The sequence below is a fragment of the Sarcophilus harrisii genome, chromosome 6, assembly GCF_902635505.1.
Source record: "Sarcophilus harrisii chromosome 6, mSarHar1.11, whole genome shotgun sequence".
Classification (NCBI taxonomy): Eukaryota; Metazoa; Chordata; class Mammalia; order Dasyuromorphia; family Dasyuridae; genus Sarcophilus; species Sarcophilus harrisii.
Genome location: NC_045431.1, coordinates 27,579,011 through 27,606,163, shown reverse-complemented (window position 1 = coordinate 27,606,163; position 27,153 = coordinate 27,579,011). Strand labels below are relative to the sequence as shown.

General features: G+C 42.8%; 2 protein-coding genes across 6 annotated transcripts in view; one reads left to right on the top strand and one right to left on the bottom strand.

Moving 5' to 3' along the window:
- The window catches only part of LOC100922072 (WD repeat-containing protein 19-like), a 126,615-nt gene extending 112,746 nt beyond the window's left edge, over positions 1-13,869 (top strand). Inside the window, exons 35-36 of one of the 2 annotated variants that reach the window (XM_031944261.1) lie at positions 4,997-5,120; positions 12,901-13,869. In XM_031944261.1, the coding sequence (XP_031800121.1) occupies positions 4,997-5,111 (115 nt within the window). In that variant the 3' untranslated portion in view covers positions 5,112-5,120; positions 12,901-13,869. The remainder of the gene's footprint in view (positions 1-4,996; positions 5,121-12,900) is intronic. The other variant, XM_031944260.1, reaches the window with a different exon arrangement.
- A 112-nt stretch (positions 13,870-13,981) lies between these two features.
- KLHL5 (kelch like family member 5) overlaps positions 13,982-27,153 on the bottom strand; it is an 87,701-nt gene continuing 74,529 nt past the window's right edge. For 3 of the 4 annotated variants that reach the window (XM_031944265.1, XM_031944264.1, XM_031944266.1), the window contains exons 7-11: positions 26,903-27,127; positions 26,309-26,471; positions 21,929-22,141; positions 20,625-20,796; positions 13,983-15,318 (exon numbers count right to left, since the gene is read on the bottom strand). In XM_031944265.1, the coding sequence (XP_031800125.1) occupies positions 15,262-15,318; positions 20,625-20,796; positions 21,929-22,141; positions 26,309-26,471; positions 26,903-27,127 (830 nt within the window). In that variant the 3' untranslated portion in view covers positions 13,983-15,261. Of the gene's footprint in view, positions 15,319-20,624; positions 20,797-21,928; positions 22,142-26,308; positions 26,472-26,902; positions 27,128-27,153 lie in introns of all 4 variants that reach the window. The other variant, XM_023506052.2, reaches the window with a different exon arrangement.

Below are 27,153 nucleotides of genomic sequence, written 5' to 3'. Positions count from 1 at the left end.
GGATGGGTTGCTAAGGCAACTAATGTATATTTTCTTCACTTACTGCAAGAAGCATAAAATCCTGGTGATTGGTGAGGAAATAATTTTGGCAATATTTCTCATAAAAATTTTTAAGAGGATGAATTGCTACAACTAGTAATGGAGTTTTTTTTTTTTTTAGTAATTGGTAATAATAGTATTAGAGTTGACCCAAACTCATTGTCCTGTGTATATAAAAACAGTAAGTATTGCTCTATATGTATATGGGACATATTGCTGTGGTAGGCACTATGGACATTTAATGAATGTGTGTTATGGGTCAGAACTTGAAACAAGGTGTTGACTCACTGGAATTGATGGAAGCAATGCTTGTGTGCTTGGGTTTGCACTTTGAGAGTTCACATATTAGCTCACACACATTAGTTCACAAGTTTGGGAGATTCACAAGTCAGAATTCAGTATGAGATTCACAAGAATGAGATTCACACCTTCCATAATCCCACTCTCTCAGAGGAGGAGTCAGCTGTTGGGTTCACACCTTTAAGAGATCATATATAAGAAGCTCTCAGTCTCAGTGAGAAATCAGTTGGGAGATTGAGAAGCCGTTGAGCTAAAGGCAAAGGAGTAGCAACGAGAGCTCCCGGAACCAAAGAAAGCTAACTGGGCTATTTTGGAAGAGACAATAAAAGATTTGAACTTTTATTACCTGGCTGCATTTGAGGTGATTATTACTCTGAACTGAAACTAAGGCTGCCTCCAGAAAATCTCCCCAAGAAACCTGCTTCCCAGAGAACCATCATATATTATACAAAAGAAAAGAACACTACAAATGTGGGGAAAAATCTCCACTATTAACTTAAAAATCTACATGACAAAAAAATAGGGCTTTCTAAAACATCAATTTAATTGCCAACGTGTATTTTAATGAAACCAATCTCACTGATACAGAGACTTCTGTCCAGAATAGAGTTTGCTGCCCAACTATACCTTCTTCTCTTGTGTGCTTTAGAACTTGGTGGGACTGGGGAGAAGAGTTTTTCACTGGAGGTGGAGGTGGAGGTGGCCTGGACCTTATTCTGGGATCTTCCTTTTGAGCTCTGGACTTTATGTGGATTCCAGGTTGCCACAAAGCTCAGGATGTGTATTCTGAGAGAGAGGCTAAGTTGTAACTGCCTTCGCCTCCCTTGGGCCTCTTCATTGCTCTTTGGATGATCTACAACTTTCCATCTTCAGAGACTATGGTATTCCATGGCTTGCAACCATTCAGTATCACTGAAAAAACACTGTGATTAAAATTAAAAATAGCCTTTCGTTTCAGGTTGAAGTTTGGTGATCATTAAACAATATTGTACAGTTCCCCAGAGATACATACAGCCCTTCCTAGTCATCTGTGCCCCAGGCCCCTCATCTGAAGTTTCTGTTCAAGATACTTTGTATCAGTGGGCAGGTTTTATGATTTGTGCATATCATATTCTGGACAATCAACTGTCTTCATGTGTTTTTTTTTTCCTTTGAAGAGAAAGTGAACCCTTTTCAATGATTAGGGGGTCTTATTTAGGTGACTATTTTTGCAGGGATTAGTGTAATCAGCAGAGGATTATTCAGTGATGGGAAGTATGTGAAGAACTTCACTAGATGAAGATATATAGAGAGGGAGTTCTTCCATTTGGACTCAAGTTGAACCTTTTCCCACGATAGTGGCAAAGACCTTTGTGGAGCATACATCTGGCCATTTTAGGCCTTGCTTAGGGTTAATTAGAAGGAAATTAAGTGGTTTTCTGTTAACAAATGTGATCTTTTTTGTGTGTGATGTTATTTGATGCCATCAAGTGCACTGGTTCCAAGCTCTCCTCTCAGAAGAAAATAGCAAGGGAATATACCTAGCTAGGCCTTTGGGTCCCTCATTCCTTACAGGCCTATTTCCCAGGGTATTTTAGTTTCTATGAGCCACCTGTGCCCACCTTGGCAGGGAAGTCACTGAGTGCGAAAGGGTTTATTGATTAAACTTGCAGAGTCATAAGAGGTTCCTCCTCTTCTTCTGCCGCAGTTGTTGGTGCATAAGCTGCAGGTTTTGTGTTTGTGAGCATTACAACAGGAAGTAATGGATCTGGTTGCCGAGGGATCCACCAATTCTGCTATCTTGCGTTCCAAGGAGAGCCGCTCTTTCATTGAGGGGAAACTTCCGCCCTCCCTTGACGCCATTTATGGGGAAGATGTTAACCCCCCCTGATTGACTTACAGCAGAAATAGGTCCCTTTGATGGGCAGGCGTGGCCTCCCAGCAGCCAGGGCGGGGGCCGGAGCCGGCCCTGGAGCTCTCGGCCCCTTCAGGCTCCTCTCGCATCCCTCTTGTCATGGAAAGTGAAAGGGGCTGGCGGAGGCCCGGGCTCTGCTTTGCGTTCATTTGCCTTTGTGGATGCCCACGGCTAAGAACGAGTAGGGGCCAAAGTGTGAGGGCCGGCTTGCGTTTTTGTCTTTCTTTTTTTTTTTTTTTTTATTTAATAGCCTTTAATTTACAGGATATATACATGGGTAACTTTACAGCATTAACAATTGCCAAACCTCTTGTTCCAATTTTTCACCTCTTACCCCCCCCCCACCCCCTCCCCTAGATGGCAGGATGACCAGTAGATGTTAAATATATTAAAATATAACTTAGATACACAATAAGTATACATGACCAAAACATTATTTTGCTGTACAAAAAGAATCAGACTCTGAATTATTGTACAATTAGCTTGTGAAGGAAATCAAAGATGCAGGTGTGCATAAATATAGGGACTGGGAATTCAATGTAATGGTTTTTAGTCATCTCCCAGAGTTCTTTTTCTGGGTATAGTTAGTTCAGTTCATTACTGCTCCATTAGAAATGATTTGGTTGATCTTGTTGCTGAGGATGGCCTGATCCATCAGGACTAGTCATCATCTAGTATTGTTGTTGAAGTATATAATGATCTCCTGGTCCTGCTCATTTCACTCAGCATCAGTTCGTGTAAGTCTCTCCAGGCCTTTCTGAAATCATCCTGTTGGTCATTTCTTACAGAACAGTAATATTCCATAATTTTCATATACCACAATTTATTCAGCCATTCTCCAACTGATGGACATCCATTCAGTTTCCAGTTTCTAGCCACTACAAAAGGGCTGCCACAAACATTCGTGTACATACAGGTCCCTTTCCTTCTTTATAATCTCTTTGGGATATAAGCCCAGTAGTAACACTGCTGGATCAAAGGGTATGCACAGTTTGATAACTTTTTGAGCATAGTTCCAAACTACTCTCCAAAATGGTTGGATTCGTTCACAACTCCACCAACAATGAATCAATGTCCCAGTTTTCCCACATCCCCTCCAACAATCATCATTATTTTTTCCTGTCATCTTAGCCAATCTGACAGGTGTGTAGTGGTATCTTAGAGTTGTCTTAATTTGCATTTCTCTGATTAATAATGACTTGGAGCATCTTTTCATATGACTAGAAATAGTTTCAATTTCTTCATCTGAGAATTGTCTGTTCATATCCTTTGACCATTTTTCAATTGGAGAATGGCTTGATTTTTTATAAATTAGAGTTAATTCTCTATATATTTTGGAAATGAGTCGGGACGAGTCGGGGCCAAAGTGTGAGGGCCGGCTCGCGTTTTTGTCTTTCTACTCCAGAGGCTCCGCGTGGAGCTCCACGAACACTGACGGAGTGGTGGCGGGCTGACGTCCGCGCGCTCTGGGCCAGCTGGGAGAGCCCCTCCCTGCTGGGACAGGGCGCGCGGGAGAACCCTCGCTGAGGGAGGCCTTGGTGGCGGAGGGCGTGGCCACGTTGGGAAGTCCCACCCATCGGAGCCTCGTGGGGAGGGAGGGAGGGCACGTGGGGGCGGGAAGGGCGGGAAGGGATCCTCGGGAGTGCGGCAGGGACTTCTTGCGAGGCTTGCGCAGTGTGATAGATGGCTATGCGCTTGTGGAGCCTGACGCGTGTGTGCGGATAACCCGCTCTCCTAGCGGCGGCTGCTCTCGGGATTCTGTTCCTTTGAAGAAAGTCTGTCTTGGAGCAGCAAATGGCATACCCTGAATGCCGCCTTGGGCTCTCGTCCTTGTCGGTTCCTTTTTCAGTTGTTTTTTGGGCAAAGAAGCGGTGTGGCCTCCAGTTCCTTCTCCGGCCAGTTCCTTCTCCGGCCAGTTCCTTCTCCGGCCAGTTCCTTCTCCGGCCAGTTCCTTCTCCAGCGCATTTTACGGAGGAGGAAAGGGGGCAGGCAGGGTGAGGTGACTCGCCCAGGGTCACTCGGCTACTGAGTATCGGAGGTCAAATTTGGACTCGGGATGGTCTTCCCTACTGCCGACCATCTGGCTGAGGGAGATCTGGTGGTAAATCACCCCCAGGCTCTTGTTGGCAGAGTTTGCCAAGGTAAAGAAACAGTATGGCTAATGGGAAATAAGACAAAGTCATTTTAAAAAGTAAATATTTTAATTTAATGTTTTAAAAGAAAAGGGAAATCTCAATAAAACAGGAACATAATCCCAATTAGGTAAATCTTAACATTATTTACTTTCATATTTTTAGAATAAAAAGGTGAGGGGAGTTAAAAAAAAAATAAGACTATCAAATGACACACCATGACTCATATTTTACTTTCAGGAGAAAAGTTTCTAGCTGTACATGTGTACTTGGCAGCTTAAGAGTGAAACCTGTGGGCTGTTTTATAGCAAGGGTTGGAAATTTTAGGGACCAGTGTAGGCTGAGCATGGAGAGAGCTAGGGAGTTAGGACCACCTTAAGAACAGCTTTTCTCAAGGTATTTTTCAGAATTACAACTACATATGGAGTGGGAATGAGAACAGTGCTAGGCAAAGGAAACCTTGGTCTTTTTTCTTCTCCCAGTTAGGAGGAAGGGACCCAGCGAACACCCAGGGTAATGGAAATGAGGGTAAAAGTCCTTCTCTTGGGAATGGTGTTCAGTGAGAAGTTGTAGTTAATGCTCTGTAATTTCTAGCAAAACAAATTACTAATGCAAATTGTTTTTAAAACAGAATGCTGCATACAGAAAGCAATTGTCCTATGTGCTCAGAAACTTTGAACATTGGTAATATTAAAAAAATAATTGACTCTACACCGTATCTCAAGCCAGAAGCAGGGGATCATTGATGATTTCAGGTAAATGTTGTGGCAAATGTTTTATTAATAATGATAAAAAATCATTTTAAAAGCTGTAAAATGTATTTTAAAAGTTTGTTAATTTTATGTCAGCCAGATTACCTAATAGTATAAGGGAGCTGTGAGGTAATGAGTTATCCTGATGATCACCCCTTTTATGGACATAACACTGTTTGGAAATTTGGAGTATAGTAAAATGAATCTCTCTTTCTAATGAGCTTAAAATCTCTGGCAGGAGAGAGATCTAGTGCTAGCAAAAAAAGGATTTAGACTAAAGTATATATTGTGATCCGTGTTTTAAAATATGTACAAGAGTAAATGGAGAAGAGGGATATAAATAATAGTTAATGTTCCGAAATGCCTATATTTCATGAAGATCATGGGATATAGGCAGTGAATTGAAGATGATATTTTATATGTTAAAAGTTGATAGAGTAAGATTACAGGAATACTCCAGTCACAGTTGTACCTTTTCCAAAAGGGATAAAAGCAGGAAGTTACTATCGTAGTACTGTACCTAGACTTATGTGCAATGATACTTTGCCATCCCACCTATTTTTCTGTTAGTAAAATATATAAACCCCTGGTATGGCTGACACTGCCCTAAATTTTGGGGATATAAAAAGAGGCAAAAGACAGACCCTGTCCTGAGGAGCTCCCAGTCGGATGGGGGAGACAACAAAGTGTGTTCAGGAAGAAAGGAAATAATTAAAGGGGAGAAGGCATTAAAGGGGGGGGGGTGAGAAACACTTCCTGCAAAAGGTGGGATTTTAGTTGGGAAGCCAGGAGGGCAGTGCTGAGGAAGAGGAAGAGCCGGAGGATGGGCACAGAAAACACAGAACTGAGAGTGTCTTGTGGAGAGAGGGAGTGCAAGGAGGCCCCTGGGATGGCGCTGCTTTCAGCAGTAATGGGAAAATAGGAAGGGGAAGGCAATGAGCTCTGGATCTGTTGGAAGGAGGTTCTGGAGATCAGAGAGGTTAGCCCAGGTAGGGGGGGGATTACATTATGAAGGGCTTTGAATGCCCAAACAGCATTATTTTGTATTTGCTCTTAGGAGTTACAGGAAGCTGTCATTGTAAGTATGGTAGACTATGGTTGGGAGCTTTATAGGAGATCTGTGGGAGCTGATGAGATGACCCAGTGAAGAAAGAGATGGAGCAGAGAAGGTCCAAGAAAACCTAGTGGGACCCCTGTGGTTAGAGGGGGGTGATTGGCTGTATAGGACTGAGAAACAGCAGGGGAATTAGTGGGATTTTATTTTTATTTTTATTTTTTATTAAATAACTTTTTATTGACAGAACTCATGCCAGGGTAATTTTTTACAACATTATCCCTTGCACGCACTTCTGTTCTGATTTTTCCCCTCCCTCCCTCCACCCTCTCCCCCAGATGGCAAGCAGTCCTATACATGTTAAATAGATTACAGTAGATCTTGGATGCAATAGATGTGTGCAGAACTGAACCGTTCTCGTGTTGCTCAGGGAAAATTGGATTTAGAAGGTATAAATAACCTGGGAAGAAGAACAAAAATGCAAGCAGTTTACATTCATTTCCTAGTGTTCTTTCTTTGGGTGTAGCTGCTTCTGTCCATCCTTGATCAACTGAAACTAAGTTAGATCTTGTCTTTGTTGAAGAAATCCACTTCCATCGAATACATCCTCATACAGTATCGTTTTTGAGGTATATAATGATTTCCTGGTTCTGCTCATTTCGCTCAGCATCAGTTCATGTAAGTCTCGCCAATCCTCTCTGTATTCATCCTGCTGGTCATTTCTTACAGAACAATAATATTCCATAACATTCATATACCATAACTTATTCAACCATTCTCCAATTGATGGGCATCCATTCATTTTCCAGCTTCTGGCCACTACAAAGAGGGCTGCCACAAACATTTTGGCACATACAGGTCCCTTTCTCTTTTTTAGTATCTTTTTGGGGTATAAGCCCAGTAGAGACACTGCTGGATCAAAGGGGATGCCCAGTTTGATAACTTTTTGGGCATAGTTCCAAATTGCTCTTCAGAATGGCTGGATGTGTTCACAATTCCACTAACAATGTATCAGTGTCCCTGTTTTCCCACATCCCCTCCAACATTCTGCATTATCTTTCCCTTTCATTCTCAGTGGGATGTTTGAGATGACACTGTTGGACTTGGTGGAAGGCAGCCTGTAAGGGGTTTAAGTAGTGAGGGAGGGAAAGTTGGGGGCCTTCTTGCAGGGGAGAGGGCCTTATCAAAAGGGATGGCCACACAGAGCGGAGGAAGTAAATATAGGAGCATCATTAGCAGGGATGGAGGATGGAGGGGGGGATTTTTTGGAGGATGAGGTAGAAATGGCCAAGTTTGTGGGGAATGATCCAGTAGCAAGGGAGAGATGGGAGAAGTGTGAGAGAATGGGGATGACCCAGAAGGCGATCTGGAGGAGATGGGAAGAAGGAAATCTCTTGTGTGTTCTCCCAATCTGAGAGGTGACTCAGTAAGCAGTGGGGACGCTTGGCTGTGGGAGGTATCTCGGGGACAAGAAATGGGGAAGCAGAAGAGCCGTGACAATTAATCGGTGAACACTTATTAAGCACCTATTATGTACCAGGCACCAGTAACTGCTGGGAAAACAGAAAGAGGTAAAAGGCCTTCTTCCCCGTCTCAAGGAGCTTACTGCATCTGGGGGGGTGGGGCAACAGCTGGGAAACAAAGCCACCCAAAGCCAGTTGTACTTCAACAGGAAGTAATTGGAAGAGGGTCAGTGCTGGGCAAAGACGGGTCAGGGAAGGCTTCCTGTAGAGGGTGGGATGGGTGGGATTTAAAGGAAACCGGGAGGTCAGCATTTGGGGCGGAGGGAGAGCACCCAGGCGTGGGAGATGGCCGGGAAATTCTGAGCCAGGAGGGACGGCCGGCGTCCTGGCTGGAGATGCACGAGGTGTACGCGGGCCCAGCCGCCAGGCCAGGGGATTAGTGTGTGAAGGCTCGGAATGTCCCAGCCGCGCTGTTTTGTATTTACTCCTGGAGGCTGCCGGGAGCTATGGGCGTTTATGGAATGGGGGATGGGGCACGTGTGAATGGGGGGATGCTCAGGGCCTGTTCTAGGGTAGTGGGCGGGGCTTGCTGTGGCCAGTGGAGAAGGAGGGCTGGAGGTGGGGAGGGGGAGGAGCTCTGTAATGGGCTTGGGGGGGGGGGGTCTGAGATGTCTGCTGGATACTCAGCTCCAGGTGTCTAAAAGGCGGGCGAGGGGGCAAGACCGGCAGGGAGGTTGGGGCAGCGCAGGGAGAACTGTTATAAAGGGGGAAGGGAGCCGGGGGTCGCACACGGGGAAGCTCAGGGGCTCAAATGAACGAGTGTGGAGGGGGAAGAGGTGGGGCTCCTGGAGAGACCCTGGAGGTCAGAGGCCACGAGGCGGAGGAGCATCCAGCGAAGGAGACTGGGGGAGTGCGGAGGGAGAGAGCGGGGCTCCCGTGGGGTGGGGAAAGCGGGGCTCCCGTGGGGAGAGAGAGCGGGGGGGGGGGGAGGGCGGGACGGGGGGGGAAGCGGTCAGCGGGATCCAAGGGTGAGGTCGACCAAGAAAGAGGGAGAGCAGGCCCCTGGGCGGGCAGCTAAGCCATGAGGCTGGAGGTCAGAGCGTCAGGGGCTGAGGCCGGGAGGCGCCTTTGGGCCTCTTGTGGGACTTTGGCTGCTGGCCCTGGTGTTGTCGGAGGCTCCAGCTTTTTGTGCTGCTCTCACCCCGAGGTCTCTATGTTCCCTGCGGGAAGGAGGAGAGGAGGGGCGTCCCTGCCTTTTCTCCGTCATCTTGGCCCCTAAGGCTACTTCAGGGCCCAATGGGGGCGGGTTCAGCTGAGGTTGCAGCGGCCCCCTGGCAGGGTGAAGGCCACAAGGGGCACGGGTCCGAGGCTGGGTTTTGGCTTGATGTAATGTGGGGTGATATGGAGGCTCAAGAGGGAGGAGAGGAGAGGTCGTCTGGGGGTAGGGGCTGGCCGGAGGGAGGAGGCCCAGAAAATGGGCCGGGGTCCCTGCGGGGGTGGAGGACCCCGTGACCGGAGCAGCTTTGAGGCATCTTTTTTTTCTGGGCCGTGAGGACTCTCAGCCCCTCTCCCCAGAATCCTGCGTCATCCTTCCCTTGCAAGGATTGCTTCGCTGCTATGGGGGACCAGGGAGAGGGACAGGGTGGCAAAAACGGTCTTAGAACCAATAAGCTCTAAGGGGAGTTCCAGGGGCTGAGTTCTGGGGGGAGTTCTAGGGGTTTCCAACTTGGAGCACCCAAACATCCCGAAATGACGGAGTCCAGAAAGCACCGAGAAAGCGCCCAGTTCGGATTGACGAGTCAGCCACCTTTGAGGAGCTGTGGGCAGTGATCGTTGTCCCGAGGGGGGAGACGCAAGGGACCGCCTGTGGGTGCCTTTTGTCCGGGTAGAGCCCTAGAACAGGAGAGGCAGAGGACTCTGGTACCGCCGGGAGGCTCCCCAGGAGCCCGCGGGCTCGTCCCGAGATCCTGTGGACCAACCATCTTTCCTTTTTTTTTTTTTTGGGGGGGGGGGTTCGGCTAGAACCAGGGGAATGTCACCATCTCCATGTTGCTAATGTCAGAAAACAAAGGGAACGGGGTGGGTTGGGAATTGGGCCACTTCTTGATCACAAAAGCCTGTTGCTCATGGATCCCTTGTATTCCTGAAGGGGTGGGGGTCTCTGTTGGATCGCTGTCTCCCTCCACTCTTGCCTTCTGCTCATTTCCCTCTACTCTTCTACTCGTCTTTGAGGAACAGTTTGAAGAGAAGCCCATGGGCCCACTTTTAAACAAAGATCCTGGCAGACTAAGGCGTTCTTGCCAGCCTCCCAGCCATCAGACCTCCCGATTGGGGAGGGGCCTGGGAAGCTTCCGATTCGGCCCAGACCTAGAGAACCGACCTTTTCTGATCATCCGCCTGGGAAGAAAGCCGTCCCCCTTCTGCCTAAAGGTCTCACCTGAGGTGGAACATCCTGGCTCTTGAACCGGCCTAATCCATTTTGGTTATTTCTAATTGGGGAATTTCCCCTTACGTCAACCTTAACTTTGCTGCTTCGCAATTTTGGAAAGAGTAATTGTCTCCGGTGGAGTTTTTGGTTTCCCGGCTGCCCATCCCTGGGTTTTCTGGCACAAATCCGTGACCTTTTTACTTGCCCGGCAGTCGCCTTCCTCTGGGTATCCTTAGCCTGTCGATAGCTTTCCTAAAACGTGGCTAGAACGGAATAGTCCTTCTGTGGCCTGACAGCGGAAACATGTAAAGCCTCCTCTTCCCACTTCGCCATCTCGGGCTCCCTCGATGCGGCCTCCGTTTGTGTTCTCCGTGTTCTTGGCTTCCTCGGCCCAGAGCCCGGGTCTAACCCCTCTTCCCCAGCCTTTGAATCCCAGCACGAGACATTTATTTCTTGCCCGTTTCATTATGTTATTGCCTAATCGGAATCTGGGAATCTGATCCCTGATCCCCTACTCGGGGAATCTGAAATCGGGGAACCGCTTGTGGGCCCTCTGGCCCTTCACAAGAGGGTCTCTGGGGGGAGCTTTAGGCGGAGGCCAGTATACCTGGCTAGTCTCGGGTCTTTATCTGGGTCGTTTTGGCATCATTTACCCGAAGACCGACTGGAGGCCCCACCTTCAGTCAGGAATGGCTCCAAGCCCGGAGCCGGCTCTGAATGATTACTTACACCAGAAAAGTGTCGGGAGGGAAATCACAGAGGAAATGTGTGACCAGGGGGACGGGGAGGGGGGACCGGACAGACAGGAGCCGGCCTCATACTGGGCGCCAGGAAAGACTGATTGGGGCGGGGGGACCAGGCCCACGGGGGTCTGCACCCTGGGATGATGAATCCGGCTCGGAGCTGGGGGGGGGGCGCTCTTCAGCTGGGCCCCATGGGGGAAGAGCAATGGCGTCAAATATCTACGAGAAAGATGTGAAACCTCCCGACGAGCTTTGTAAGGCGAGGCGTCCTTGGGACGTGATGGGCTCCCCTTCCCGAGTGTTGGAGTGATGGTTAGATCACCATCCTTGGGAGATTTCTCCTGGGGCGTTGGCTGGAACGGGCCGTTTCTGACTTTCCTTCTGAGACGCTGCCGGTTTCAGCCCACGTGGGGAATCTTGTGTTTTGTTTGGGGTGTAACAAGTGAAGAATGATGACAGAATGAAAGATTTCAGGGGGAACCTCGCAGCTGCCTTTCAAATATTTAAAGGGCGGTTCTGTGGAAAATCAAGCGACTCATTCTTTATCTAGAGGACAAATAGAAGGGAGAAGAAAACTGATTTTGTTTGCTATACTTGATTGCAACATATATTAAGTGCCTGCTTAAGGTGGCCCGGTGGAAGGCTACTGGATTTGGAGTAAAGAGCCCCCAAACCCAAATTTGTGAGTTGTGAGATCCTTGGAAATCCCTGCCATTTTGCCTCAGTTTCCTTGTCGGTAAAACAGGGATCAATAATAGCACCTACCTCTCAGGATCAATGAAATAATAATTATAACGCACTTGGCACAATGTCTGGCACATAATCTGTTACATACCAGCTGCTATTATTTTTATCATCATCATGGTCCTGATTTTTATCACCATCTTTTCCTCCCCAGGAGAGCTATCTGAGAGTATAACCGATTGCTTTGCTAGGTAATTAACTTCTTGTCAGGCAGGAGCTGGAGGACTCCTTATGGATCTGAGAGAGCAAGCATTCAGGTCAGGGAGTAGATACTAAATGATCTCTGAAGTCTCTTCCAGCGCAAATTCAATGTCATAAAAAATACAACTCCTCAACACATAAGGTAATATCAACACTTCACTTAATACGTGCATTGTGAGATTTCTGTTCCGTATTTCATGAAGTGATATATTCACATCTACATTTAATGATAACAGAAGGTACAGAAATACAGCATTTTCATTGGGAATATACTACTTTCTGCTGATCTGTCCATCACTTCAAGACCCAACTAAGTTTCTTTTCCCCAGGAAGCTTTTTAACAAATTAATCTTGCTACAAGAAGACTTTTATTCCATAAAGCATGGTCATCTTGGGAGTTGTGAGAGTATTCTAGTTTGGACGGTGTATGTTGGAGGAGATTAATATGAGGTAACGAGGGGGAAGGGGATAGCACTTTGAAATCCATTTAGCGTTCATTCAGTATTCTTAATGTGTTGTCTCTTTCCGTGGAAATACTTATTTACTATATTAACATAATCTTGCAAAATACATCAAATGGAAAAAGATATCAAGTTAACACAGTTGACGTTTATTCTTAAAAGACTATCTGCCCTTCGCTATCTGTTCTAGTTGTAGACCGAACCATCAGGCCTAAACCAGAAATTTCAGATTGATGAGGGTCCAATGTAATATTGATATTACTACTAAAATGGCTTCTTAAAAGGAATTTGAAGTTTTATTCTATAGTCCATTTAGTCCATAATCTTTCCATCTTAAGGAGTAGATTGCCAGGATCCAGAGAAATTTAAAAAATTGACTATGAGTATAAAATTTTCACACAGAAGGGGAATCTATTGCTTGACATTTTTGCTGATACTTTTTGCTAAAGCCGCTTACTGCTTAGTCTTCTGCTTTAAAATGCTGTAACAAACAGACCTTTTGAGGCGTTAGGGTATGAGATTGTGCTAAACACAGGTTGGTATATCAGACTTTTACGGTGTCATTGTTTGATGTAGAGTACTGTGATGTTCCATTCAACCACAGCCAAATCCAATGGTAAATAAGCCATAATCAAAATACTCTTCTGTTGTGTTTTCTTTGAGAATCCAAACACTTTTTTTTTTTTCAGATCATTCAGCCCAGCTCACTGAATTAAGATATCCTCCTTAATTTGATCTACTTAAAGAGAAAATGAAGTTTATTAATAATGACTTCTTATTTTTTCACTGTTAATCTGTTGTTAATTGCTGGATAACATTTGTATGGCATTTTATTGGTTTATAGATGAAAAACAAGTTATAAATCGATAGGCATATCATTTGTTATGTGTAAAATTTTCTTAACTATTTTTAAATCAAACAATTTTTAAGTATAAATAAATATTAAATTGACTAAATTGATCAAGAATGGTGTTTTTGAAAAATTCCTTCAACAATCCCAAGTTTTCTGCCAGATTTTTTATATCCTATTAAAATAATACAATTCAAGCAAACAAGTTTTTTTTTTTTTTCTCTATAGATTGACGGTCCAATTCAATCAGCCCTGTTAACTTTTGTTAATTAAAAAGAATAGTAATTTGGAATGAGAAAAGGGAGTCAGCAAGGGTGGGGCGAGGCCGTTAGCTGACTTTCTATGATGCTTTAAGCTGTCACAGTAGGTGATTTGACCTTCACACCAGCCACATGTATAATTATCCCCATTTTACAGATAGGAGCCAGCTCTTCTGCCACCATGGAGCAAGTTGATGCCCATGTGTCATGATGCTTGAGGCCTGGCTTTAGGAGAGTGGTTGCCACGAGGCTACCCTGTGGGTGGACCTTGATGCCAGGCAGGAAAACAGAGAGATGAGTTAATGAATTGATGACATTTTGGCAAAAAGATCCTTAAAGAATCGCCTTTGACTAGCTCTCCAAACTATGAAGGATATATATAATTTAAGCTTTATTTGACAGAACTTTACATTGGCATTCTATAGTGGAGATTTCTGACATAAGCAGAAGAGCTTTCTTCCAAATCCCAGGTTCTGATAACCTCGTGTATATATATTATAATATTGCTCCCTAACCAGGATGCCCTGGACAAGGAAATGGCGAACCCTCCAGCATCTCTGTGAGGAAACACCAAATGGGGTCGGGGAAAAGTTGGAGCAGAAAGTTGTACAAGGGTCTCATATTCCTTTTCATTTTCCCACAAATATATTCAGGACAAACAAGAAAGCATGTTAACCGTAAAATTTTATTTAAAAAGTTTTTTTAGTTAATACTCAATATTGATCATTACATTAAGAGATGAAGCTTTTTATCACAAACATCACAAAATTTTCTCTTTTTTTTGGGTAAACAACAATAAATAAATAATTCACTGAAAGCATGAACAATTCACATATGTACTTTAGTTTACAGATATACAAATACTGTAGGCATCAGGCACCTTAAAAAAATCTTCCAATCAGATATGGAATGTTCTTTCAAATTGTCTTTTACAATGAAGTACAATAATGAGTTTATATATATATATATATATATATATATATTTATAGTGGCAGAACGTAACAAGGCACAAGAAGCAAATACAAATATAAAAAAAAATACATGAAACAACAAAGTAATTTACTTATAATAATATCAAAATATAAATCAAAAAGCAGTTACTACCTGTAGTAAGAGGGGGAAAAACTACTCCATCCCGATATTTGAGACGATTGCCTTATGATTGGTTATCTGTCATGTATGGAGGAGTAATATAGGAAATACACATTTTTTCCCCCAAATAAGATTGTATTTCATGTCTACAAAATCATGATTCAAGTGCATTCTGCAAACATAATATGTAACTCTTATTCCTCCAAAAGTCCATATTATAGTTTTATTGGGTTTTTAGACATTTTTATTGGCTAAGTGGAATAAATGAACTTTTTTTTTATAAAGTTCCCATCTAGTGCATATATAAGAAAGTTCTTTTCAAAAATATTAGTTAGAATATTGTTTAGCACGAGCTGCTGCTGAGGCTTTGGCTAAATAAAAAAAGTTTCTGAACCTCAGGTATGATGAAAAAGTGCCATCCATCCAGTCAGCAGGATGCATATGCATATATATTCAGTTACAAGGCAGAGGCGTTGCGAGCTCTTCCGCTTGGTATGTTTGCATTATGAAAAAAAGTACTACTCAGGTCATGGTTTGTAAAGCATGTCCAGCTAGGAATAAACAAAATTCTCGATTGCATTTGTTTCTGTGTGGAAGTTAAGCTGACAATTAGATTTCAAATCGGTTTACCTGTATTATGTTTCTCAAGAGAATGATGGAATATTATTTTTTAAAGGTGCTTAAATATTTATTTCTCCCTCCCTTTATTCATTTTCAACTTCACGTCAGATAGATGCCTTCTACCTGACAGAATTCAGGCTGCATTTTCCTTAAATTTCCTTAAAATGTAATCCATTTGTCTTAGGATCTGATAAAGGAGGAGAAGGATATCTTCATGGATAAAATAATTAGAGTTTTACAGTCACAACACATGCCCCAGCTCTTCCTAGGCACAACGGTGCAACCTAAAATAAAAAAGAAAACAACATGACAGCTCTATTATTTTGAACTAAATGAAGATGTTAACACTATAATGTTTTCGTAAAGAGTCATCCATCTAGCATTTTATTAACTGCAATAAACTAGTCTTGGCTCAAGGAGCTCATGGTCTAAGAATGGGTTATCTGTTTGTCATGGGATCTCTTGTTATCTTTAGTGGCCACCGAGGCATATTTGACCATAAATACTGTAGTGGTATGCTAGAGAGAGGGGCTAAAAGGAACGTGATTGACGGCCTTTAAGTATCACCCACTATTGGTTCCTGCATACTTAATAATTGGGAACACAAAAATGCACGAGGATGACATTGTGGGCTTGCTGCCACCTCCTGGAACGTCTTCACTTTAGGACACGGGATCTTCTCTGTGCTGCCCAGGTCAGCATGTCTGGGGTATCCCCTGGCACAGGACAAAGAATGCGATCCTGCCCTTCAAAGATGTCGGGGTTCAGACCTTGGCTTTTGCCTGCGGGACCTCTATAAAATGTGAAGATTCCAGACCTAAATCTAAACCTATGATCCTTGGACATTTTGGTAGATTTAAAAGGCATTAGCTTTTTCAGAGTGGTTTTAATGCGAAACAACAGGTTTACTTACTGTAAACGGTTATTAATGTACCATCTGACTTTCCTAGTTTTCCAAATGTAAATTTATCAACTTTTCATCCCTCAGCTCGCTCCCCATCCCTCTCTCTGCTCATGGTATCATATAAATAAGACAATGTAGGCAATGGTAAGTTTTTTTTTTTTTTTTTTTTTTTTTAAAGGTTGCTTTGAGTAGAGCCATCTGGAGAAGGTACTTAAGATGACAAAAAGATGGACACCTAACCCTATTTGAGGAAAAGTTCAGTCTTTTTGATTGAGGGAATATCTCATTTTCCTTCCCTAAAGATGTTGGTGAAAGGGTTTCGTGAGGTGAGGACACAATGCAGCATCACCAAAAGGTTCTGACATCCTTTATCTAAATATACACCATAGAACAATTTTTTTTCTTTTTTTTTTTGCTGAGGCAGTTGGGGTTAAGTGACTTGTCACTTGTCACACAGCTAGGAAATGTTAAGTGTCTGAGGCCACATTTGAACTCGAGTCCTCCTGACTTGAAGACTGATGCTCTATCCACTGCACCACCAAGCTGACCCCAATTTTTTAAAAATAAGTGCAAATAAAATTTATTTCAGCCCTCTGCTTGCCAGGATGTCAATCACTTATATGGAAATTACTGAAATGAATATAAATATTTCAATGGAGAGCTTTTAACCCAATCACATGGTTTAGTCATTTTATTCCTTACTGTATGTCTTTGAACAATAAAACAGCTATATGCAATTGCCATCGTTCAAAAGAATGACTCTAAATGTGTCCAGTCAACAACACTTCTGTCAGTGAAATTCAAATGTCCAGCTCAGTGATACTTAATTTCACATTTCTGAATTGTAAAGGTTGTCATGGCAACTATCTAGAAAATTCAGTCTGTATAGAGTTTAATGCCATCTTAAGCTTTGCATGTGAAAGCTGATGGGAGAGTGGGATAATTTTAAGAAATACCATATGTATTCATGAATGTAAAACACCTACTCCGTATGATCTTAATATCGTAGCCACCATCAACTTCCTCCCTCTCCTTCCTTTCACTACCCATTTTCTATACTCTGGCTATATTCCCTCACTACTTACTCTTTCTTTCATTTCCTTTCACTTTATCCAGTTGAGGTCCTCAAATACAGTGGCCTTTTTCCTCAGTAAAGATGGCATATGATGTTCTCAAGCACCTCCCAACTGAGAAAATGCTTTTTGTTTTCTACAGCACGGAACTATCCCATTCCTTTTCCTAAATTCGGATACAGTTCCTGCTTAGAAGGCTCATCCCCCCCATTCACCTCCCAAACCTCGGTGCACTATCCCGCCCGTATGATTAATCTTAGCTTGGAGTCAGAAATGCTGGCTCTGAACAATTTGTGCAACTTTGGAGAAGTAATTACACCTCTTTGATCTGGTTTCCTCTTCTAGAAAATGCTTTCTTTTATAAAAACATAGTTACTTGTACTATCTATTTCAGATAACTGTAAAATGTTATCCAAATGAATGCCATCATTATTATTATCTCACTCCTTCCATGGCTCAAACAGAAATGGTATTATGGCAAGTTGCTTTCCTCCAATTATTGTTCTATTATGTTTAATGCTCTATAGATAGGTTGTACAGGTAGGTAAAATTTACTTTTTGTAACGGAACAAAAATTATTCAGATATAATATAGGATAATAGAATATAAGCTCCCCCCTCTGCTGATGCACTAAAAGCATCTTCAGAGTACCTCAGCCTATTCTTACAGGATTATTCATCTTCTCTGTTATATTTCTATATTTTCAAAGCTTTCTGCTCCATGAAGATTGGAGATTATGAATACATGGCATAGCAATATCTATTTAAATCATTCTTAGTTTTTTTTTTTAATGGATCAGTACTATATTGTGGGAACAGCTTAGTGCCTGTGGTGATGGTCTGGTTCAAGGCTGAAATCTTCATCAGCATTTTTGGGTCTATATTATATGTAATACAGGGAATTCTCATTTGCCATCAAAATCCATGAAACGGTTTGAGTTTTTGATGTGACATGGTAATCACCAGGTCCCATCTTCTTAGATATTGAGGAGGTACTGAATTTTTATAGTCTTTAGTGGTGTGCTGAATAGTTTTGCCATTTTAATTTATGTTGGGTCATTATTAGGACTCTCTGAAGACAAACTTTTATTGGCAATAACTATGTTCCTTGTCAACATGTCTTGTTAATATCCATATAAACTAGAAAGATATTAACCAGAAAGGGGCCTTTTACTTCCATTATTAGAACTTCTATTTAGAGGCATATCTTACCTTACTCACCTATCTGGAGATAGATTTTTAACAAATCCAATAGTATCTTTTATTAGCTGTAATTTTACTATTGCTCAATGAAATGTTTGCTTGTTCCAAAGGTTATTAGGTTTGTGAGCTGTTTGTACTCCTAAGAATATGTATTAATCTTCTTTCTACAGTATAAAATATTTCAATATCTGCCTCTGGGTGATATGGGCCTCAGATTTCATTAATATTGTATAAATCTGGCTACTGTGTTTTCATTATTCTAAAAATATAAAACTGGTTTGTTGTTTTGTAGTTATTGTTTTGAATGTGTTGTTCTTATCGGTCTTAATTTCAGAGTATCAGTTAAGTCTCAACATATTCAGCTGCAACCTTCTCTTTAATATTTTTATCCTTGATGTAATAACTTTCTTGGAAGAAATCAAAAATATTTCAAGATGCCTTCTAGATAATCTTTTGTTGGCATATGTTAAAACCCTTTTTAAGTCTGAATGATTTTTTTTTTGATTATTAGAGGGAGATCCCAAGGATCATCTTAATGTTCTTTTAGGGGATCCATTTAGTTTGATGTCACCCAACTACAAGTGATTAATAAGATGTTTTGGTCTAAGTGCTTTAGGGCCTTATTTCTGTTTAGAGATATTGAGAAAAGATTTAAGGTGAGCCATCAATGGACTTAAAACGTGCCTTGGAATAATGCCATATTTTATGTAATTTTCTTGACATTATAATGTTACTGGGATAGTTTCAATCAAGGAGGAGGAACGTTTTTTCCTGCCAAGGCCATGTGGATATTTATAACACCATTCGCCTGTCAGACGGCGGGAGCTGGTTGTGCCTCGCTTTCATGTCGTTGCCCCTGTGGTTGCTCTATGGCCAAGGGCTCCATCTCATCCTGAGGGAACAGGCCTGGTGCTGAGGCCCCTGCAGGGACTTCAGGGGCCGTGTGACCCGATTCAGTGTCGGGACAGCCTCGTGCCCTTCCTCCCCACCACTCCCTAAGTTTCATGAGTGGCTCCGTGGGCCAGAGCGAGCCCTGCCCCGTCCAGGCAGAAGGGTGACTGCTGGTACCGGTGGCTGGGCAGGCCCTGGGGTCTCTTTTTTCTGCTTTGTCTTTCTCTACCTGACCACAGGGCACCAGAGTGACCCTGAGAAGCCCATTTGCAGCCATGGAGGCCACCTTATCTGATAGCTCCTGGGAGGAGCCCATACTCTGGCCTGGCTGGCTAAATTTGTGGACAATGGACCTTGAGAGACACAATTCAGAGCCCTGGCCAAAGTTAAAGGCACATGAGACAGATCCACAAAGTGTACCCCATCTTAAATGGCTCCCTACTAGGAGAACCCATGACCAGTGGTATGGAGTAGTTGCTGTTTCCTCTTTCTAAGTCTTTGGCATTTGAGGCGATGGGGTCCCCAGCTCCTTCTGCTTTCTTTTGGGGACCTTTCTGCAGGAGCCCCACCAAAGCCTGCGGTGCTTCTCCCAGCGCTTTGGGATAAGGCACATACAGAGCCCAGCGATTTAAGGAAATGAGCTTGAGTTCCCATTGGGAGGAAGTCTTTCCCAGGACTAAGGCTGGATCTGTGTTTGTGGGTCTGGGATAAGGGTGATTTCAGAGGGAGAAGGCCGGCGGCCAGCTCGGACATGGTGCACCCAGCAGTGCTGACCGCCGAGGGCTCTGCTAATAACTCACGGGCTGCCGCCAATCTGCGGATCATGAATTTGGAATTGTTTCTAGGCTCAGCAGTTTCCAGCTTTTTAGGGAGGCTCGTTTCAGCCCCACCTCTCATCAATACTAATATTGTATGGAACTTCTTACAGCCACATGGCTAACCAGAATTTTCCATAGTTCCTCCTTCAGAGGCTCTTTTCTACCTTTCCCTGAAGGAAAGGTTTTGATTGATGTCATATTTATTTTATTCTTTGAATAAATAAGTCTATAAAGGAATCAAAGCTTCAGACTTTTACTATTAATTTCTGCTTAAGGAAGCCTGGAATTTCTGATATACTTCTGTCATCTACTACCAACTACACGTTCACGTAATCTTGCAATTCCTTTCTTAATCATGTCCACCTTTTTCGTATTTGCTGCATCTACTTAGGGCATCTTTTCCAGCACTTTCCCCTTAAGGTATTGCCAGTGGTAATGGCTGATAAAACCATCTGTATACAAGTATATCAGCACAATTATATATTACAACTTGTTCAGCCATTTCCAACTGATGGACACCTTCAACTTCCATCTTTGCCATCAGAAAAGACCAGCTCTAATTCATAAAGATTCAAGTGATTATGTTGACTGTATATTATGATCACATATAAATCTAATTCCAACAACATGTGAAAATGAGAAGTTACAAATCATTTAAAGAAAAATATAACTGGGATCAAAGGAAGAAATTAAATAGCATACCTGCATCCATTCATTTGTTTGGGGATCATAGGCCTCCACTGTGTTAAGGTAAGTTTGTCCATCATATCCTCCAACTGCATACAATTTGTCACCAAGTAAACATACTCCAACTGCATCTCTACTAATGCTCATAGATGCAACTGAAGTCCACATATCAGTTTTAGGATCATATCTGAAAAATAATTGTAACACTAGTCTCACAATTTCTCCCAAATTAGAAATGTAAAAAGCAGGATTTCATGACATTTCTTGGAAATTAAGAATCTGGGATTCTTCTTATGAAGAATACATAATTTCTAAAAAATGTATTGTTACCTATAGAAAGAGAAACTGAACTACCTGAAATATTCCAGGTATAAATAAGCTTTTATAAAATGGTAGCATGATGTTCTCTATTTTATTTTTTATGTCCTAATGCCCTCTACGTTTTTGCTAGGAAAACTGCACAGAAATTGAATCTGGACCAGCACCTCACACCACACACTAAGGGGCTAATCCAGGGTCACCTAGGGCCAGGGCTGAGAACATGCACTTCTGAAAGGGAAAAGCTCGGCCTGACCACCGACTTCGCTGCAAAATGGACTCCAATGGATGGACAGAAGCCACCTGTTTCCTATTCCTTTTTTCTAAGTATTCCTGGAGATCAGAGATGAGTGGGACCTTTCAAAGAACAAATACAAGGTAAAAAACAAACGGAAAGGGGCCAAGCAGGCCAAAGGGTTTGTTCACAGAACCAGGAAAAAGAAGGTCAATGAATACAATGGGGGTTAGAGGGAGAAGATGACCCAAAAAAGGGTCCTGGATTTCCTCCTCCTTTGAGCTGGCTAAAGAAGCAACCGGTCCCCTTAAGATAGCTATCCCAGGGGAGTTGGATGGGTAAGAAGGGGTCAGCCGACCCAACCGTTCCCCTCCCCACCCTACGCACTGTCTGCATATCACCCTCAAACTGGGCTCCTGGGATCGCAGTGGACCAGCACTCCAGATCCTGGCCTCACCCCCGACAGGCCACCTGGCAGCAGGTCCCCTCGATCCAAGGCTCTATTATGTGGCTCTGTATCAGAACCACAGCTTCACTGGTAGAAATGAAGTTAAAGATGAACCTTCCCTGGTTTGTACCCCAAGGCCCACAACTTCCATTTCCCCCCTCAGGGGGGTGAGCTTCTTGCTCACTTGCTATTCTCCTAAGGTGTGTAGCTCCCCCCACCCCTTCCTCACTTCTACCTCCATCATCATCATGGCAGAGCAGCACCCGTGACCCTGAACAGAAGCTCCCCAAACCCCTCTTCCCCCAGGTTGGGCAGTACCTTTCCACACAGTCCGAGAGCCTGGAGGTCAGGTTGGAGGCAGGGGCATCGTGCCCCCCTATGGCGTACAGCAGCCCGTTCCAGGTGGTCACTCCGACGCCACCCCTCCTCTTGGACATCTGGGCACAGAGGGTCCACTTGTTCGTGTGGGGGTCAAAGCACTCTACAGACTTGAGACACGAACTTCCATCACGGCCCCCGACAGCATACAGTCTGTAAGGAGACAAACCAGGAGCCAATGAGAAAGGTGCCTGCATGTTTTCTGGGGTGGGGGCTGAGGGCTGTGATGTGGCGTGGATGTCGGAACCGGAGGGTTCTGGGGCACAGAGCCAGACTCAATTCTTTACTTTTTGGTAACAAGGAAAACAACCCCTTGGGCTTACACAGATTGTTCCCTCACCACCAGGAGCCTGCACGGTCCACCTGAGCCGGGCTGGGGGCTGAGAGATGTCACATGGTGGGGAAAGGGCCAGGAGACCCCAGGGCCGCAGTCTGGAAGCAGATTAGCTTGTAGCTCGAGGCACATGGTGGTCGAGGAGTCACTAACAGGCCTAGAGCCTGGGCTTCCTTCCACTCATGTTTTTTGTTTCAAAATAACTTATTATCTGTGGATGTTCACTTACACATACCCTCTCTCCAACTTCCATTCCATCTTGGGAACCTGAGCCAATCTTTTCAAAGTATTACAATTAAGAAAAAATTAATGAAATGATGGTCTAAAATTATACACAATATCACTGGTTCTGAGAGTGCAAAGGTCACAAGACACTTTGGCTAGACCTCAAGTCATGGGGAGAAGAGATGTAAAAGTCTGGCAGGCTGATGGAGCCAGGTTACACAGAATTTTTTAAAAAGGTTTTGTTTTTACTCAGGCACACAGAAAGACAATTTTGAGTTCCTCCACCCCCTCCCCCAAAGACAGTAAACAATTTGATATGGGTCATATATGCCTGGAAAGATTTTAGATACCAAAAACAAGTTTGCATTTTGTCCTAGAAGCAAGAGAGCTGGCCAAGTTCTGGAGCACTTCTGACACCGTGGTCCCAGCCCCTTTTAGGACTATCTACTGCGGCAGTTCCCATGAGAGGAGATGAAGGTTTGAAATGGGGTGAGCACCGTATGGGAGGGAAGGGGCAGTGTGGGATAGCCCACGTGGGGGGTTTGAGGGGAAGACAGAACCGAGAGTGGGCCCAGACTCATGACTGGAAGGATGGTGGCCACTGGTCAGGGGAGGAAAAGGGGCCTCTTGGGGATGTGCTGAGTTTGAGACACCTGGGGACATTACAATACAGACCAAAGAGATGGATGCTGGACAGATTTGGGGTCAAAGATCTTGGAGCTGTTTTTTTTTTTGCTGTTTTTTCTTATAACCGTATTTTAGATAATTTAATTTTTGCCCAAGTAACTATTCTAATTTAATAGCTGGTATATACGAGTATTATATTTTGTATACATATAAGATTTTGTCATTTTAAAAGACTTGTTTGCATATGCTGTTTTGCCTTCATCACCAATTAATTGTGAAATAGGTTAAAGAGAAACAACTGGTGTTTTAGTGTCTGCCAAGAGAGTTTACATTTTCACAAGAAGATTCACTTTTAATCCTTGCAACAAACTTGTAACATGGGCAAAATGAATCTCTCGTCATCCCCATTTTACAGAGGAAAAAACCCAGATAAATCTGATTTGACGCAATTACTCATCAAGACATTGATGATTTTTTGTCCCCAAACTGAGGATTTTGTTTGCATTTACATGCAAATATAACAAGCACTACATATATTTATATCACTTATATCTTTATAAAGATTTACTATAATGCCTGGCACAAAGGAGGTGCTTAATAATTGTTTATTAACTGACAGAGAATGGGGGAGAAGAAAACAATAAGACAATAGTAGTAGTGCAAGTGTCCTAAACTAAATTATCATATCAAAACAATTGCAATATAGAAACTGAATAGGAAAGTATGTTTAAAATATTATATTAATTTATATATTTTTAGCACATGCCATTAGCATGAAGAGACTTTAAGAGTCCATTGACACGGTGAACTCAATTTCATTAGACACAGCTACTGAAGAATCAATACTGTAGAATGTCGTTTGAATAATGGAAAGTCTAATTAAAATATCACTTCCCAAAGCATGGTGGGAACAAGACTTCTAATTAATCATTTTTATCTTCTCTGACAAACTATTGCATCCCAGATTAAAAAAAAAATAAAGAGGTAAGCTATGAAACAACAATTAGAAGTTGAATAAAATATTTTTGAAAGGGAATCTAGATTAAATCTTGAGCTATTTACAAATGTACAAGGATGTGTTTATGTTTGTCAGTACACTTCATCAAAAGGCTTTCAAGGATGTAATTTATGACTGACTGATTAAGTCAGTAAGTCAGTAAGTAAGTACCTCACTAATTTTAGGACGGTAGGATTGGGAAAAATCAATCACCTCCCCCTTATACTATGTAAGGAAATGAAGATCCATTTAGGATTGTCCTGCTTGCTCCGTGACAGTTATCAAACAACTTGGAACATTTAGCTCCTTGTTTTATGCCTTGATTAACAATGATGTCCTAAGATTATTAAACAAAGTTCTTGTTTTTTTACTTAGGACTCTCAAGAAGTCTTTATGATTTTTGCACATGCATGGGAGATAAAGATTTAACGGAGGCTATGTCAGGGGCAACAAGCTCTATTAAGTCAAATGCTTCTTATCAGCATGGGAATTGTTGCCCTGGGCCCTGCTGGATGGATTACTAACTCACAGGCCCAACGTTTCTGATGTCATAACCTCTTCCACATCCTACGTTCCCAAATGCTGTAGTTCTAGAATTAGAATCAAATACTGGCGATTTCTGCCCCTGCATCTATCATTCGATTCTTTTCCAGCTCCATTACCTTCTTGGGAGTGTTTTGGACCCAAATGGCTCTCCTTGGCCGCTGTTCTTGGGCAGTGACACCCAAAGAAAGGCACAGCTGAATCTGCACCGGGGGCACATGCTGTCTGGGATGTTCCCTAATCAGGTTTTTAAAACACAGGAGAAACTATTCTTCATTCCATAAATAGAGTACAGTTATTTCAACAGAAAGGCACATGGCAGATGTGGACTAGAATGCAACCTCTGCCTAGGAATTCAAGAGTTGCGCTCTTGGCAACTTTCTGGTGAGGTTTCTGCTACAGACACAGTGACGGACACCTTGTGTGCTCTTGCATTTGGGCCTTTTTTCCTCTTACCTAAAATTAGTCTCTTTCCACTCTCTGCTATCTGAATCCTAGTTTCCTTTAGTTTTTAAACTTAAGTACCAGTCCCATGCTTTGTAAAGTTCTCTCTGACTCAGAATTTTAGAGTTCAAAGGGACTTAGTGTATTGGAAAGAATATCTGGAGTAAAAAGAATAGGATTGACAATCTGGATCTGCCACAATAGCTGTCGTGGGCAAGTCAGAACCTCCTCCATAAGGAGTAGATGGCGTATTTGTTTTCAAATTAAAGCTTGGATTTTTTTCCTAAAATTTTACCTGAGGTAAAGTTTAGTAAAAAAGCAAATAATGATTGTATTATAGTAATATTACAATATAATAATAATAATGATAAAAGGACATTTCATTTCTTCTAACTTCCTAATAATTCTGTAAAAGGGAAGACAAAAAAACAGTTACCAAACAAGTGAAAATACAGACAACCCAAAATCCTTATTAATTTGTGTAAGTTCCAATTTGAAAAAAAAATACTCACTAGTGTTTTCCACTTTCTGGTGGAGAAGCAAAAGGAGTGTAGCCATTGGCTTGTAATTAATAACCTATCAGGTTTCATCTTATGAACAACAGGGTACTGAAAAATCATAGATAATGTAAGTTATTCCCTGAATAATCAAGAAAAAAGATTTTATCTTTACACAACTTCCATCATCAATTCTTTCCTAAGGACAAGAAATCACTGAACCAGCAAGAGAAGGAGGAAACCAGGGAGAAAAAACAGAAGTGTAAATTAATTAATTCATTGAGATGTTTTAGCATTAAAAATAAAAATTTTAAGAGCAGAGACCACTAGTTGTTTAAATACTGTTTAACAATGGATTATGTTATATAATTTTCTTTACTTACTCAGGGTTACTAGAAATTTATAGTCCATTTCAGGATTTAAATGAAGAATATTTTATTTTATTGCTCTTTAAATCTTTAAATTAGGCCTAAAATTGAACTCAACATTTGAGTATTTGATGCTATGGTTAAGAAACCATAGCATTTGAAAGGTTTTGATATTTCATAAGTAACCTGTTTATGTATAAAACCTGGACTTGAAATATACTTAATGGCAAAAATGGATGTTCTGTTTTTCAAATCCCCCCCAACCCCCCGCATTCGTTTTCTTACTTTCCACTTAACACTGCGACACCAACTGTGCTCCTGGGCATGGACATGCTGGCGACGAAATTCCACTGACGAGCTTGGGGGTCCCACCTCTCCACCGTGTTCAGGTAGCTCCAGCCGTCATGCCCCCCCACAGCGTACATAGGACCTTCTAATACAGCTACACCTGCAAAGAGGGAGAAACGAGATGGCTGAAAAGCGGCTCCTGGAGCTAAGAGCATTCGTTTATGCTCAGACTCAGGCATAGGGATGTCCTGGGATGAACATACTGTCCAGGGATCAACCACAAGCAGAGGCGACTCCAACAACTCATGGGCCAACCTGGGGGTGGTAAATGGCGCCGTACCTGCGCTGATGTTCTGGACCCACCCTGATGCTTTATGGGCAGCACTGCCTGGGCTCTGAGTATAATCAATCAGTCCTCTCTCTCTCCATGTTATTAGACAAGTAGGAGGACTTATCAACAAATCTACTTACAATCTGGTCACCGTTATTGATTGATTGACCAACAGGTCCTGAATTGATCAGGATGCACCCATATGACTCTTTAGATCCGATAATGAAGCGAATGCTTATAAAAGAGCTTCTTTTCCTTACCGAGGCCATGCCGGTGAGTGGACATGGGTGGCATCACACTCCAGGTTTTTGTTTTGGGATTGTAACACTCTACAGTATTCAAAGTCTTCAGTCCGTCTCTACCCCCAACAACGTAGAGCTTATCATCCAGGACTGCAACGCCAAACTGGAGTCTCCGTCCGTTCATATTGGCTACTGGAGTCCACATGTTTGTACGGAGATCATATTTTTCGATGCTTGTTGCTCCTTAAATCATAAAATAGATCATAATT